The sequence below is a fragment of the Pipistrellus kuhlii genome, unplaced genomic scaffold (genome assembly GCF_014108245.1).
Source record: "Pipistrellus kuhlii isolate mPipKuh1 unplaced genomic scaffold, mPipKuh1.p scaffold_m20_p_8, whole genome shotgun sequence".
Lineage (NCBI taxonomy): Eukaryota > Metazoa > Chordata > Mammalia > Chiroptera > Vespertilionidae > Pipistrellus > Pipistrellus kuhlii.
In genome coordinates, this window is record NW_023425584.1 from 61789842 (window position 1) to 61807060 (window position 17219).

Below are 17219 nucleotides of genomic sequence, written 5' to 3' on the forward strand. Positions count from 1 at the left end.
ATGTGAAGGGTAAGTTTTTAGATGTTCTACTCTTGAAAAACATGTTCCTATCTAACACATAATTGAAACCACCTTGGTATATAATAGTAGGTTGAAAAGAGCCGAATCGGTTTGGCTCAATGGATAGAGAATCGTCTGCGGACTGAAAGGTCCCAGGTTTGATTCTGGTCAAAGGAGCGTACATTGGTTGTGGGCACACCCCCAGTAGGGGGTGTGCAAGAGGCAGTTGGTCAATGTTTCTCTCTCATTGACGTTTCTATCTCTCTATCTCTCTCCTTTCCTCTCTGTGGAAAATCAATTAAAAAAAGAAAAAAAGAAAAGAAAAAAAAAAGGAATTTTCCCTTAGAATGTTTATGAAATTCCCCTATTCTCTTCTAGTATTTCTGTTGAGGAATGTAATGAAATAAAAATTTTTATTCCAGATCACTTTTTAAAACAAATATATATTTTACTGATTTTTTACAGAGAGGAAGAGAGAGGGATAGAGAGTTAGAAACATCGATGAGAGAGAATCATCGACCAGCTGCCTCTTGCACACCCCCTACTGGGGATGTGCCCGCAATCAAGGCACAGGCCCTTGACCAGAATCAAACCTGGGACCCTAAGTCCGCAGGCTGACGCTCTATCCACTGAGCCAAACCGGTTTCGGCCAGATCACTTTCTTTATGAATTGAATTATCAAAACAGACTTTTCTCATTTATTTCAGACACCTCAGTTTGTTGAAGTACAATTTTAATCATGTCATCCTTTAGTTGTCAGACTAACGTAGAAGAAAATGCAAACTCCTTGGCATTTTATACACCATTAAATATACACGGTTATATTATATGTACTCTGCCTCACCAGCCTCATCTCTTCCCACTCAAGTCTAACACTGGTCCTGAAATAATATGTGTGTTCTTTTAGCTAGGTGAATATATAATGTTCTCTTTCCCATGCAGTTTTTTGTACCTATAACCTCTCATCCTTTGCCCCTCTCTTAGCTTTAACTTCTATTCATCTTTCAGGTTCTAATCTAGGTTTGGTACTTCAACATTATGCTAGCTCACCACATGTCTCCAAATCAGAAAGTGACATACTGAATTTTTCTGTTTATATCCCTTTGTTTCCCCCTAGTAGGTTGACAATTGCTTTGAATAAAGTCTATACTGTGACTTGTTTAGCATATTCCTTAAAGTCCTGGAGAAATGCTTGGATGTGGTAAATATTCTCTTTTAATAAAATGGATTGGTACAAACCATATATATTTTTCAATCCTCATCTGGTATGCTATAACTTCCTTGAATCTTTTATCATTTTCCTATCAAATCCTTACACTCTTTGAACTTTATGTATATACCAGAGGCTTGATGCATGAATTCATGCGCTGGTGTGGTCCCTTGGCTTAGCCAGTGATCGGGGTCAATCAGAGCCATCTAGCCCAGACCAGATAAGGGCAATGGGGGCCAGCTGACCAGGGGGAGGGGCCATGGGAGTTTGCCTCTGGGAGCACACTGACCACCAGGGGGCAGCTCCTGCATTAAGAATCTGCTCACTGGTGGTCAGTGCACATCATAGCTATTCTACTGGCCAGTCATCTGGTAATCTGGCTTAGGCTTTTCTAAATATAGACTAGAGTCCTAGTGTACAAAATTGTACTCAGGTACAGTCCCTAGGCCTAGCCTGTGATCAGGGCCATCTTCCCCGGCTGCAGGCTGTCTGCAGCCGGCCCCACCCCCTGCCGACACCCACCCTGGTTCCCCATTCACCATATGGCAATGGGAACTGGAGTTGGTGGCGGGGGATGCAGGTGGCACCAGGATAAGGCCCCCACCCCACCAGTCGCCCCACACACAGAGGGTGACCCGTGGCGGAGGTGGGGCCAGCAAGCAGGTGGGAATGGCCGACCTCTTGGTCCCTCCCCCTGGCCAAGAGGCTCCCATTGCCAGATGGGATATCAAAGGCATAATCCATGAAAGAGATAATTAATAAACTGTGCTTCTTTAAAATTAAAAACTTTCCAAAAGAAATTAAAAACTTTCATTCTGTGAAAGACACTGTTGAGAATGAGAACACAAGTAAGACTGGGAAAAATTATTTGCAAAAGACATCTATTGTATATATATAAAAGCCTAAATGACCAAATGACCAAACAATCAGTATACTGGTTGCTATGATGTCCACTGACCACCAGGGGATAGACGCTCAACATAGGAGCTGCCACCTGGTGGTCAGTGTGCTCCCACAGCCAACCTCCTGCAGCCCCTCCCCCTGGCTGGCCAACCTCTAGTGGACCTTCCCCCTGGCAAGCTAACCTGTGGCCCCTCCCCACACCCGCTCCAGCCAGGCCAAGGGACCACTCATGCACGAATTGTGCACCAGGCCTCTGGTGAATACATAAAGGACTGTTAAACAAAATATATAAAGAACTCTTAGAACCAAACAGCAAGAAAACAAACAATACAATTAAGAAAAGGGCAAAAGCTGGCCAGTGTGGCTTAGTTATTTGGAGTGTTGTCCCAAACACTGAAAAGTGGTAGTTCAATTTCTGGTCAGAGTGCATACCCAGGTTTGTTAGTTCGTTTTTTTCATTAGATTCCACATATGAGGGAGATCATATGGTATTTGTCTTTCTCTGACTGGCTTATTTCACTTAGTATGATTCCCAGGGTTCCTTCTTTTTTGCAGTTATGTAATATTCTATTGTGTAAATGTACCACAGTTTTTAGTTTAATTTTTAACATTACTTGCAGTATAGAACAACAACTAGTTTATGCTTACCACTTGTAATTGTTGTGTTTTCCAATAGTTCAGTCTGCAGCTGTAGTTCAGCTTCTCCAAGTATCTTTAGGACAGAATCTGTTGGGCTTTTTCCCCAGACTCTTCTTGGAGATCCTCCAGGATCTAACTTAATAACCTCTCCCACTGTATTTCCTACAGGAAAATAATATGATTTCAATGAAATAACATAATACAGCATTACTAGAGGCCTGGTGCACAGATTCGTGCACAGATTCGTGCACCAGTGGGGTCCCTTAACTTGGCCTGTGGGGATCGGGGCAAAACTGGCTCTTGAACATTCCCCAAAGGGTCCCAGATTGGGAAAGGGCACAGGCCAGGCCGAAGGACCCCACCAGTGTAAGATATTTGGTTAATCTCTTCCCACCCTCCCCCCCACTTCCCTCTGAGATTCATTAGTCTGTTCCACGTTTTCATGCTTATGATTTCAGCTCCTGCGTTGAGCATCTGCCCGCTGGTGGTCAGTGCATGTCATAACTACCGCTCTATCCACCAGTCAGCCAGTTGCTTAGGCTTTTATATATACCAGAGGCCCAGAGCACAAATTTGTGCACCAGTGGGGTCCCTTGGCCTGGCTTGTGAGATCAGGCCTAAACCAGCTCTCTAATATCCCCCTAAGGGTCCTGGATTGCGACATGATGCAGGCCAGGCCGAGAGACCCCCCCAGTGCACAACTGGGGCTGGGGAGGTACACAGGAGGTTGGCCAGCTGGGTAGGGACTACAGGAGGGCTCCAGAGTGTGTCTGGCCCATCTCACTCAATCCTGATCAGCTGGACCTCAGCAGGAAGCTAACCTACCAGTTGGAGCATCTGCCCCCTAGTGGTCAGTGCATGTCATAGTGAGCAGTTGAATGGCCTTAGCATATTAGTAGCATATTACATTTTGATTGGTTGAACAGATGACTGGACACTTAGCATATTAGGCTCTTATTATATAGGACTAGTGGTCCGGTTCATGAAATTCATCCATGGAGGGATGTTCCTAAGCCCAGCCTGCACCCTCTTCAATCTGGGACTCCTTGGGGATGTCCGACTGCCAGCAGTCAGACATCCCTCTCACAATCCAGGACCACTGGCTTCGAACCACCATTTGCCTACCTGCCTGATCTCCCCTAACCACTCTGACCTGCTGGCCTGCTCACCCTCAAATGCCCCCGTCCCCCACCGGCCTTCTCATCCCCAACTGCCTGCCCCTGCCAGCCTGCTTGCCCCCAACTGCCCCCTTGCACTGGCCTGATTGCTCCCAACTGCCTCCCCCGCTTGCTGGCCTGATCACCTCCAACTGCACCGCCTGCCACCCCTCTCCCACCAGCCTGCTTGCCCCCAACCACCTCTGCCTCGGTCCCGCCACCATGACTTTGTTCGGAAGGTCTCCCAGACTAATTAGCATATTACCCTTTTATTAGTATAAAAGACTAGTAGATAAGTCAGATTCATGGTCTTCTATCCAACTGAGTGCTTCATGAGAAATAAAGGTTGTATCACAAAGAGCATATGATGATGCTTAAGAAAAAACTTTTAGGAAATGAATGATGAATAAGAGAAGAGAAACAACTGACACAGTAATAAAAATATATCTATAATTACTTTTTAAATACTAAAGAATTAAACTGTAGTTTTAGGGACTATAAAAATAAAAAAAATATATGTTTCTATTAAATTTTTACTTGAGAAAATAAAAAAAAAGCAATTATTGGGAGAGCACAAAAAAGATAAAATATAAATGAATACTTTTTCTATGAATTTACTATAATTGAATAGAAAACAAATCCTAAGCTAAAAGCACTTATGGATTAAAAGTAGAGAAAAGTATATATAAGAAATTTTGTTTTATTTTCTTATATATCTTAAGTAGGCAACTGACACTTTCTTTTTTAAAATAATAATTTTGGGTAAACTTGAAAAATAAAATTTAGGAAAGTAAAAATATGGGAAATTATCTATTGAACTTTGAATTTTCAGAATGTTTGTTAGTAATACATTTAGCAGTTAGGTATTTAGCAGTAATAGATAGAATATAATTTCAAATAATATGGGGTTTAAATCATAAATTTTCAAAAGTACCCAAATATTTACTGATACAAATTTTGTGTACTAGTTCCATGGTATTAAGCACCTGCAAATTAGCAGGTAATAATCAGTTTGTACAGTCAAAAAGATTACCATCAGGAAACCAATTTAAAATAAAAAGATGGTTGAAAAGAGTAGAGAACCCAAAAATAGACCTATGACTTACAGCCACTTGGTGTTTGACAAAGATGCCAAAGCAATGTAATATGTGTTTGGGGTCTCTTTAACAAAGGAAACTAAAAACTGAATGTTCACATGAAAATATATACTTCACACACCCTTTGATGCAGGGAGGAAAACCAGGTGGTCTCTCTGAGCAGAAGTGGCGGAACTGGAAGTCTAGGGTGGCAAAAGTGGCTTACGTTGGCAAGAAGAGTGCTGAAGAGTAGAAAACTACACAAACAGAGAATTCAGGAGAACTATAAAGAGTCCTTTCGAGTCTTAAGCTGAATAATGATCAGCACATGTGTGAGGAAATTACTGTAGTCTAGAAAAAAGACCACCCGAAAGGAGTAGAGGGAGCAATACTTGGACTTTATACAGGATCCGATTAGTCCCTATTCCCACCAGTCAGAAAAGCAAATCTTATAATCTTCAAGGCATCAAGTACATTACTCAGAGAGGTTTCAGACTCAGTAAAGGGAGAAAAATTAGCTACAGACTAAACACTGTTTTGGCTCCATCTAACAAAGCTTAAAAGCAAGACATAAAAGGGTCAAACGTTTTACAAGTGAATTGTGTCTCAGAACAAAAAGAACAAAAATATTTACAGAAACACAAAAATATATAGCACTCATCAAAGGAAAATCAACTGCTTGGCCTCCAAACAATTTATCTAGCCTGTATAAAAAAGCAGCTGAATTCAACTTATATTAAATAGAAAAAAAGTCTATCAAAATCAACCCTCCAAAATGATAGAGATGATGTTATTAGTAGATAAGGACATTTATAACTGTCATTATGACTGAATTCCATATGTTCCACAAACTAGAGACAAGACTGCTGATGATACTCACAGATAAGGAAAACACTAACAAGATTCATATTGAACATCTAGAAAGGAGCATTGAAAAATATAATGGCAAACAAATCTGATGAAAACGATATACTCACAAATCCAAGAACTTCAACAAAACCCAAGTGAAAGAAACATGAAGAAAAATGACATAAAGGTATGCCATAATCAAATTTACCAAAACCAAAGCTTAGTGAGAAAATTTAAAAAACATTGAGAAGAAATAAGACATATTAATACTAAGAATGAAGACTAAGAATAAGAGAAAAGAAAGAGCTTGGCATGTTTTAAAAAGTGAGAAGTAGGTAGGTAGAAAGGTCAATAGGCAAGGGAAAATCTTAGGAGAGCCTAATGGACTATGAAAGGGACTTTGGATTTTTGTTCTAATTGCCATGGAAATCACTTGTTTTAAAATGGGAGAATGATGTGATATAATTAGCATCTAATTTGATCTAATTAGCATAAAATATTTTCAAGTCTCTTTTTTCATAAAGTTTCACTGACTCTAAATTGCTACCAAGTAACATCAACCTATATATCTATTGTCCTTCATAGCTCAGCTTCCTTAAAAGGTTCTAATTTTTTTTTTTTTTATTGTCTAAAGATTTACATATGTCTCCTTTTTCTCTGACTGACTTCCACCAAAGCCATTCCCACCCATGGCAAGCTCCCGCCCTAATGTCTGTGTCCATTGGTTAATTTTTTTTTTTTTTTAATTTTCTCACCTTCCATTTGCTTCTTAATTCCTAGGTTCTATTTCTGCTCCTGGCACTCTAATGACACAGCTGTTATCAAGACCACAATGCCTTTTCCTGGGCAAAACTAGTGTAAATTTTTTAGCCCTCAATTTGTCATCACTCTTTCTGAAGCCTTCTCTTCTTCCTTGTAATCCCGGCCACAATCTGAATTTTCCAAACTCTAAATGTTCCTCATTTTGTTTTCAAAGTTTTTATTCCTCTGACAAACTCCTAGAAGAGTTTCACATAAAGCCCTTATAGTCCTGTCTCCAAATATATCTTACATGTGTCCTCTTTTCTTTATCATCTTTCAGCAACTCAGTGAAAGTTATCAACTCTTTTGTCCATATTAGTACAAGGCCTCTAGAAAATGGTATCAAGGACTTTTTAATCCTGAGTAAGATGAAATCGGATACTGGATTGTGCCATTGCCTAAATAATCAAAACAATTGAGAAAAATATCTAAAACAACAACTTCAAGACACATCATCAAAAAATGCCATGTTAGCCGGGACCTGTTTGGCTCAGTGGATAGAGCGTCGGCCTGCGGACTGAAAGGTCCCGGGTTGGATTCCGGGAAAGGGCATGTACCTTGGTTGCGGGCACGTCCCCAGTGGGGGCTGTGCAAGAGGCAGCTGAAGGATGATTCTCTCTCATCGATGTTTCTAACTCTCTATCCCTCTCTCTTCCTCTCTGTGAAAAATCAATAAAATATATATTAAAAAACAAAAAACAAAGAAACTTTTTTAAAAAAATGCCATGTTATATAGAGAGGCACAAAGATAAGAATAAGATTTTTAGTCAGAAACTGTGCAAATTAGAAGACAATGGAGCAACATCTTTAAAGTACTGGGGGGGAGGAGGGGGAGACGGGGAAGGAAAACTGCCAACAAAGAACTCTATTCCCAGAGAAAATAACTTTTAAAAGTTAAGGTGAAATACTTTTCAGTATAAAAAGTTGAAAAAATCTATCACCTATTTTACAAAAAAATGTTAAAAGAAGTCCTGTAGTCAGAAGGAAAATGATTGCTACATGGATATGTGAACCAAAACAAAAACATTAAAAAATACCAGAAACTGCCATTATACAGATTAACTATAATGACTAATTTTCTTAGTATTGAAATCTCTTTAAGGATAATTATATTTCAAAGTCTTGGGAACATGAAGTAAGCATCAACCTGTCTCTCTCAATACAGCTGTAGAAGCCCGGATGAAATGCATAAGCTATCTGAGAATTCTGGGATGCAAACAGTAGCAGCCAGATTAGGGAAGAGGACAAAAAATCAAAGTACCATCAGTTGGTGGTACCATTAGCCCCTTTTCTCCACCCTATTATTCCCCAGTCAGGATTCAATATGCCAGAAAACCATAAATGACACACTGTTTGAGGACCTTTCTCAGTAAGGGTAAGCTCATACTGTTCAACAAAGCCAGTATATAGGACCCTTCATGATATGGACCTGCTTACTTCTTCCAAGATTTCTTGCTTGCAATTCTGTCTTGAATTCTAAACTTTGCCATCCATGCTGAATTATATCCATTCCCTGGGCTTCATATGCTCTCGTACTTTTCAGTCCTACTAATTCTCTGCTGAAAACACTCTATTTGGCTTTGGTTTATTTAGCAAACTCTTTTTAAAAAAATAAATCTTTATTGTTCAGATTATTACTATTGTAATAATAATAATAGAATATGTCTTAACCATTATTGTATCTTCACTGCTTAGGAGTATGTGGCATATAATGGAATTCCATAAAGAATTGTTTCCTCAAAAAATTAAATATGAAACTGCTATTTGAGCCGAGATCCCACTTCTAGGAATATCCTAAGAAACCCAAAACACCAATCAGAAAGAATGTATGCACTCCTATGTTTATAGCAGCCCAATTTATAATAGCTAAGATGTGGAAATAGCCAAAGTGCCCATTAGATGAGTGGGGGGAAAAGCTGTGGTACATTTATACCATGGAATACTATGCATCTGTAAAAAGAAGGATCTCTTACCATTTGAGACAGCATGGAGGGACCTGGAGAGTATTATGCTAAGCAAAATAAGCCAGTCAGAGAAAGATAAGTATCACATGATCTCACTCATATGTGGAATCTAATAAACAAAGTTAACTGATGCACAAAATAGATCCAGAGACATAGAAGTATGGGACAGACTGTGGAATCTCAGAGGGAAAGCAGGGATGAGTGGGTCAGAGAACTTGTATGCATATTTGCATAACCCATGGACAGATATGATAGGGTAGTGAAGGTCTGGGGTGGGAGGTAGGAAGCATGCTAGATGGGGTCAATGGGAGGAAAAGGGGAACATATGTAATACTTTCAACAATAATTTTTTTTTTTTTTTAAAGAACTGTTAAAATAAGTAAGCAAATGCTGTGGAATCTTTGGGCTTTTCTCCAATAAAGAATTCTACAAAAAGTCCATTAAAAAAATTAAAACTTTGGTTAGACAGGGGTTAGCCTCACTCTTTTAGAATGCAAGCTCCAAAAAGCACATATGACTTCATTCATTCACTGTTATATCTCTAGTGCCTAGGAAGAGACAATAGTAGGTGCTCATAAATATAGTTGAATAAATATATTATTAAATGAGATCTTCGTAATATCCCTGCTGAATGCCTAAGGGATTTTTCTGAGATTTTTGGCAATTTACTACTCCAGTTCTCATCAAGAATTATTCCTGAAACAGATTAGAAAGTGTTAAAGTAGCCGAAACCGGTTTGGCTCAATGGATAGAGCGTCGGCTTGGGGACTGAAGGGTCCCGGGTTCGATTCCGGTCAAGGGCATGTACCTTGGTTGCGGGCATATCCCCAGTAGGGGGTGTGCAAGAGGCAGCTGATCGATGACTCTCTCTCATCGATGTTTCTAACTCTGTATCTCTCTCCCTTCCTCTCTGGACAAAATCAATAAAATATATATTTTTTAAAAAGTGTTAAAGTAATACAATTTAAATATGATAGTATATATCATTAGTCTCCCTTCTTACACTTTATACTCCTATAATAAAAATCCTTGCTATTCTTAAGGTTGAATAGATTTCCCCCTATGTTTCACATATAACCGTATATGAATTTCTTCCAGGTTCTTTCAATCCCTCTAAAGCACATGTGTCAAACACAAGGCCAGCGGGCCAAATCCGTCCCGCCAGGCCTTGCAATGTGGCCCGCACCGCGCTGTCATCACTGCACTCCGCTGCGTTTCCATCACAATGACAGTTTATGACTGTTCAGTAAACCATTCGGCCCGCGATTTAGGCTGGATTTTAGATTTTGGCCCCTTCTCTGATTGAATTCGACACCCCTACTCTAAAGTGTTCTTTCCCTCAGAGAGTCCAGTCTACAAGTTTACATGTGAGCTATGCCAAAATAGGATAAAAACACTTTCATACATACTGTCAGTTGCAGAGAAGGATGCATCCAATGCAAACTCATCCAGAGGAATCACAAGTTGACCTCCTGCCTCCCACTTCTTGCGATCAGGTGAAATCAACTTTACTTTTTCATGCTCTTCGGCATTTTCATGCACAATTACCTCATCCATATCAGGGTGACACTGCTTCCCTTTTTCATCTTCTTGAGCTTTAAGATTTTGATTTAATCTCCGTAGTATTTCTCGTTTATTCTGTAACAGTTAAAATGCTATATTTTATGATGTATATGATTAAGTGAAACTATTGAGAGAAAAAAAGGAAAATTGTACCTACTGAAATGGAATTGTTAGTTTTTTGCATTTCTTCTGAGGTTTCCAGGGTATCAGTTAAACTTCTGTCCTTTAAACACAGATAGTTTCAGAGTAAGAAATAATGTTATTTTAACATTCTACCTCAAAATTTGTTACTTTTTGTTTTTCATTAAATTGTTCCTTGTGCGTTATATTATTCCTGTAAAAGTTCACACAACTTCCCACATTATCAGCAGTGAGAAATAATTAAATGTTATCAAGTAATAGATTAAATATATAGTAAAAGGGCCAATTCTCAATTACTTGTCATATTTTTGGATTACTGATTACCTATTTAACTATATCTTCTTCCTCTTTGGCACCTGGATTTTTTGGTAATTTTTTGGTAATCAAAAGAAAATTGATTAATATAGGCTCTTAATTAGAGCTAAGGAAAGTTTTAATGAATAAAGTAATTCAAGATAGGCTGTGTAATTTTGAAGCTTTCTTTGTTTCATGTACATATGTATGCTTATTAAGCAATACTACTGAACATAATTGAGAACTGGCTTTTTTACCTAAGCAAAGAGAGTAACAACAGTGAGTTCTGAGCCCATGTAACAAGGATAATATAAAATCTATCTTTTGATTAGCAAAATCATAGCAATCTTAGATACCTAGAATTTTTACATATAGAAAAGCAGAAATTAGTAGTTAGGAAAGCAAACTATATATGGAAGACTCAGAGTATGGAAGAGCAATTTTAAAAGAATAAGTAAGCAATATGTACTAAAAAACACAAAGAAAAACCATTTAGTTACATGAATTACCTTAATTTGTAGTATTTGAGAAAAATACCAAAAAGTATAGTGGTCCGTTTTAAAGCAATACATGTAATGAGACAAAGAGCCTTTTACCCAGTACAGAAGTCAGGAATTAGCAGTCATTACAACCAGAGAGGTCACAGCTACTTGAGATGAGAGACTGGGTACCAGGAGGGAACCACACAGTGGTATCTAAAGTTGAAGTGAACAACGTAGCACATGCAAAGTCGTTATCAGAAAGAAGAGAGACTAATCCTACTTAAAGAAAAACTATGAAGGTTTTAAGAATGACTAAGAAACTTATCTTTTCCTACTCAGTCTTATTTTCAAGACAGACCCAAAGGCTGTAAAAACTGGTGCACAATAACAACAGTGTTGTCTACAAAAATGTAATGAAACTGAGCAATTAAAAGGCACAGACATTAATTACCAGGAGAGGAGAAATCAGGTTAATGTGTTGTATTATATAGTTCAGGAGACTTTCCCCCTTCCTCTGATGAATTCTAGACTGAAATTCCACATCATGAGCCCATTTCCCTTAACCACTGAACAGTTTTCATATTTCAGATGGATACCTGGCACATTCTTTGGAGCTTAAACTTTATACTCACTCACATATCTGTGTTTTATTATCCATATAACATGACAGATTCAGAAATAGAAGGTAAAAGAAATAACTGACGCATTATTTGTAATTATACTGACTCCTCTAACATTTGCTATGCCAAAACAATGAAAATAAATGTCTTAAACTTTATTCCTAGAGTTAATTACTTTAAGTACCAAAGACATTATTTCTTTAAAAGTACACCTTTGTTAGTTATGAAAGCTGGGGTGTAAAAATGTTTTTGCTTTATTTTTGGTACATTTATATATATATTTTATTTGTTCAATATTATTTTAAAGTAAAAGAGGGAGAGAGAATCACTTTAAAATAGTTTTATCTACCAGGTGGTCCTAGATATAAAACTTATGAGCAGCAAGGCTCCAGAATTAAGAGTATAACAGACACAAAAATCTTAGGTAATTTTATTCCTAGAAAAACCTAATGAAACATCAGAAATTAATATAATTGCATTAAATGTAACCCTTTTAATAATCTTTTGAGTTTAAAGAGTTCTAAATTTTAGGAAACTTACCATTACCATACCCACTTCCTTCAAGGCTGAAGTCACAGAAATAACAGGTCTTATCTGATGCTTTGATGGCGAGCCACTTGCTTCATGCTGTCCCAAAGGAGGAGACATATCAGAACACTTTACTCCTTTAGACACCAACTATAATAAAGAATTTAAATACACACTGGAAATTTATATTTGCAGGAAGAGATAAAAGCTATATAAGATCACTGTTTGCTTATACATTCTATCTGCATATAATTTTTTTCATTCCTCAATTTTCATGATGTAGGCAATGTGTTAGGTCCTGAAAGATCAGTGAATAAAGAGAAACATCTCAGGCCTCACATGTAAATATAATTATGTGTCATGTAGTACCAAATAATTTCTTAATACTTTATTAACAGTATTTCATTAAATGCTCTTAAAAACAAACTGTCTTCTAAAAGACTAAATATTAGTCCTCTCACTTTAGTACACTAAAACATTTCATGAGGAAGTAAACCATTTCATGGGAAGAAAAAGTATTTCTTAATCCTACACTTGAAAATGTTTCTGTAATTTGTGCAAGTTTGGTACAATCTTCTTATAGTTTAACATCAATCACTGAATGCAAGAGCCCTCATTTTAAAAATGTCAACATAAATGAGAATGGAAGAACTATAAGTTCTGAATAAGATACCATTTGTTATATTCATATAAGTGTTCATTTTTACCTTGACACTTAGACTCTAAACAATGCAAAGTTAGATTCTGAAACTTTAATAATACCAGGAAATGGCATTTATAGGTATGGTAACATTAATTTTGGCAGCAACTCTGCTTCCTACTTTTATATCTTTTTCAAACAAATACACACAAATTTCTGGTGAGAATACATTTCACATGCAATATTCATTGAGTATCTTCTAAGCATAAGGTAGTAATACAATTCTAATATGATACTTAGTCTTCTGGGCTTTCATTTTATGCTAAGTATACGTTGTTAAAGAAAAGACAGAAGTATCTAACATGGTATTGAAGGAAAAGAACAAAATTTGAGAAAAGACTTCAAGCCTTATTATAAAGCTACAGTAATCAAGACAATATGGTATTATTGTAAGAATAAACAAGTAGATAAATGGAACAGAAAGAACTCAGAAATAGGCTCACAGAGGGTGAGCACAACAGCAGTGGCGGGAGCCTTTCCCACCCTCATGGCAGCACATTAAGGAGCAGCAAGCCCAGCAGTAAGGAGCCTGCCGCTAAGGAGCAGTGAGCCAAGCGGTAAGGAGCAAGCAGGTGGGCGGTAAGGAGCAAGGGATCCCGGACTGTGAGAAGTATGTCTGACTGCCGGCTTAGGCCTTATATAATAAGAGCTATAGGGTTGGTGCACAAAATTTCATGCACTTGGGGGCACTGGCCAGTGCCCTCTCACAATCTGGGACCCTTTACTCCTTACCACCTGCCTGCAGCGGAGGTGGGAGAGGCTCCCACCCCTCCATTGCGCTCTCCAGCCAAGAGCCCAGTTTCTGGCTGAGCAGTACTCCTCCTGTGGGAGCGCAGTGACCACCAGGGGCAGCTCCTGCATTGAGCGCCTGCCCCTGGTGGTCAGTGCACATCATAGCAACCAGTCATTCTACCGTTCTGTCAATTTGCATATTAGGGTTTTATTATATAGGATCTAAAGCATCCACTCAGAGATGAATCACTGTTGGACATAATTTATAAAATGTACTTGTTAAACTATAAAAACCTAAAAGTGTGTAAGCACCTCTAGGTCCCTCCCCCACAGCCCACAGGCTCCTATCACAGCAAGGCTGGTGGCCAGCAGGCAGGCAGGGCAGCAGCGGGTTGGGCAGGGCGAGGTCATTAGCCTCCAGCTTGGGGCCAGGCTGGAAGCCTAATGATATCACTGCTGCTGCAGTGGCAGCGGATCAGGCCTGGAAAGAGGCCAGGAGAGAGAGGCAGGGCCTTATCTGCAGCCACAATGGCTGCTGAAGGAGGTTGCAGATCAGACCCAGAGAGACAGGCAGGGCATGATCCATTGCTGCCACAGAGAGGCCCAGAGAAAGTCCCAGAGATAAGCCCGGAGATGCTGACTAGTATAAAAACTGACCAATCAGAACCAAATCTTGGTGAACTGTGAGGAACCAATGGCTGCCTAGGAGGTGGAGCTTTTGACGCTGACTGGCATAGAAACTAATCAATCAGAACCTAATCTGGGTGAACTGCAAAGGAAGAACCTAAGGTGGGCACTAAGGAGGGGTTTTAAGGGCAACAGCTGTTTGGTGTAAGGTGTAAGAAAGCAGTTCAATTTTTTAATAATCAGTTTGGCAGTATAGTTCATATGGCTGGCTAGCAGTCCAGATATAGGGATTGTATATTTTGTCTGCCAAGAGCATCTCCTCCTGCTGAATGACCCCCTCCCCACTTAAGCAATCCTATCCTATATAATTTATCTATACTATTAAAATGGTAATATGCAGCGTCGGTCTGTGGACTGAAAGGTCCCAGGTTCGATTCCAGTCAAGGGCATGTACATTGGTTGCGGGCACATCTAGGGGGTGTGCAAGAGGCAGCTGGTCGATGTTACTCTCTCATCGACGTTTCTAGCTCTCTATCCCTCTCTCTTCCTCTCTGTAAAAAATCAATAAAATATATTTAAAAAAAATAAAAAAATAAAAATGAAATACTTTTAAAATGGTAATATGCTAATTAGCCATGGTGGAGGGGGCCAAGGCAGAGGCAGTTAGGGCGATTAGGCTGCCAGGAAAGGGCAGTTGGAAGTGAGATCAGGCTGGCAGGGCATTGTAGGTAATCAGGCTAGTAGGGGAGGGCAGTTGGGGGCAAAAAGGCTGACAGGGAGGGCAGTTGGGGGCGAGATCAGGCCAGCAGGGGAGGGCAGTTGGGGGCAACCAGGCCTGCATAGGAGGGCGGTTGGAGGAGACCTAACTAAGCATAACATATGTTAAAAAGAAATAAGGGACAAACTCTACTAGAAATTAAAATATATTCTAAATTCATAATTAACAATACAATGTGGTATTGGTAAAATAGCCAGAGAAAGAATGTAGCAGAAAAAAGCATTACACATATTTGCTATGACACATATCTCTAATAGAATTTAACATGTCTTAAAGGTAGCATTATAAACAGTGGAAATCGAAAGAAGGTGTAGCCAATATACGATGCTGGGACTTTGATTAGCAATAACAAAATAAATAATTAATCAGGTTCTCACCTCAAATCAAACCCCAAAATAACAGATCATCTTTAAATAGGAGAGAGAGAGAGAGAGAGAGAGAGAGAGAGAGAAAGAGAGAGAGAGAGAACGAGGGCACGTGCGAGCGCAATAAAGAGAAGAGCAGGGAGGGGAGGAAGAAAGAGAATTAATGAGAATTTTAAAAAAATAGAGCTACAAAATTATAATTCTGACACACTATGCAGCAAGAGATACAAGCGCATTAACATGACCAGGATTAAGAATGAGCTAAACCTTACATTATCTTCCCACGCTTTCTTTTCTCTCTCGTATGCTTCCTTTCTCTTCCGTTCCAATTGTTCTTTTAGTACAGCAGCACGTGCATTAGCTTGGGCCTAAAAATAAAAACAACAAAATTAGTTACCAGGAGGAAGGGCATAAGAGTGTGTGTTTTTCAGGTCTATACAAATATTTACTTTTTAGCCAAAAAAGAAATGTGTGTGTGCACACGTGTCCCAGAATAAAAATGTAAGCTCCCTCTGTATTTCTAGCACCTAATAGGGCTCAACAAACAGCAGCTGCTCAATGCATGTTTGTTGAGTGAAAATAAATGCAGGCACACTCTAAAGGAAATATAACTGTGAAAATTTTAAATGATAATTATTATATACGAACTTTATTATTTTTCACAGAAATGAACAATTACATTTTTCGTTTATAAGGTTACCATTTTTCTTTTCTAAGGTTAGCTGTGTGATGGTTTAATGAATTTATACCATGGTTTCATTAAATTTATCTCCATAAATATGATATAAAGAGTGAAAAAGTGGTATTTCTTAGAAAACAAAAGTTGAGGGACAAAGGGGAAAGAAAAATTTAGGCAAGAGAATACAATAACTGGACTACAAAAGGCTTAACATAATTCTCTATCTAAGGTTTCAATTTTCTCTAAGAAAATCATTTCCAGTCTATACCTTAAGAGCTTCAACTCTTTTACGTCTCATGTCAGCCTCCTCACTTCCTTGTCCTTCAGAATTATCAGCTGCATTCTGTAAAATAAGTAGAGAAGCAAACCACTTAGGAAAGAACTTCAAATTAGGTGCAGAGAATATGAATAAACTAACATCTAACTATGTAAAATGGTAAATTGTTCAATGTTACTAATTTGTTCTCACAATTAATTCTTATGTACAACAAGGAAAAAAATAAGAAGAGAATGACAGAAAATATAGCATTTAATAGGTCCATGAATACTATTTATATTTTCCTCTTAGAATTCTTCTGGAACAAATAAATGGTATTATCAATTTTAAACAAGAGATACTTTACCCCCTTTTAGAGTTTTCTGGTCTTTGACTTTCACTGTCTTGATCAGATTTTGTGTTGCATTTTAAATCTTAACCTATTATAATGTCATTCAATTATGTTTTCTAAAATTGAATTTCAACCTGCCTTTTCACCACGGAGTTTGGCTCTAATCTGTTGGCGCTCATTGAAATTCTGCAGTCTTATTTGTCTCAGCCTCGCAAGATAAACCTATAAGGAGAAAAAAAAACCAACAACACATTTTAATTTAAAAGAAAAACTACCAACATTTTTTTTTTTACTCCTAAATCATTGTTAAATTAAAGAAAAGGATTAATCTGTATACCACAAATAAAAGTTTCAAAATCTTAGCTTTCAATTTTTTAACTTAGATCAACTTATTTCTGAAAAAAAAATACATTGCAATTACAAATTTTTAATTTTATCAAAAGAAAAGAAATTGAACTCAGGATACCAAATAACAGTCATGGGGCAAAATTATGACACAGTAT

General features: G+C 38.2%; 1 protein-coding gene across 10 annotated transcripts in view; it reads right to left on the minus strand.

The window, feature by feature from the left end:
* NEK1 (NIMA related kinase 1) overlaps positions 1-17219 on the minus strand; it is a 117043-nt gene that overhangs the window by 23776 nt on the left and 76048 nt on the right. For 5 of the 10 annotated variants that reach the window (XM_045576396.1, XM_045576395.1, XM_045576392.1 and 2 more), the window contains 7 exons: positions 16855-16938; positions 16377-16451; positions 15702-15797; positions 12240-12377; positions 10320-10385; positions 10009-10237; positions 2762-2914 (listed from right to left, as the gene is read on the minus strand). In XM_045576396.1, coding sequence (XP_045432352.1) covers positions 2762-2914; positions 10009-10237; positions 10320-10385; positions 12240-12377; positions 15702-15797; positions 16377-16451; positions 16855-16938 — 841 coding nt within the window. The remainder of the gene's footprint in view (positions 1-2761; positions 2915-10008; positions 10238-10319; positions 10386-12239; positions 12378-15701; positions 15798-16376; positions 16452-16854; positions 16939-17219) is intronic. The other 5 variants (XM_045576397.1, XM_036424099.2, XM_036424102.2 and 2 more) reach the window with 3 other exon arrangements.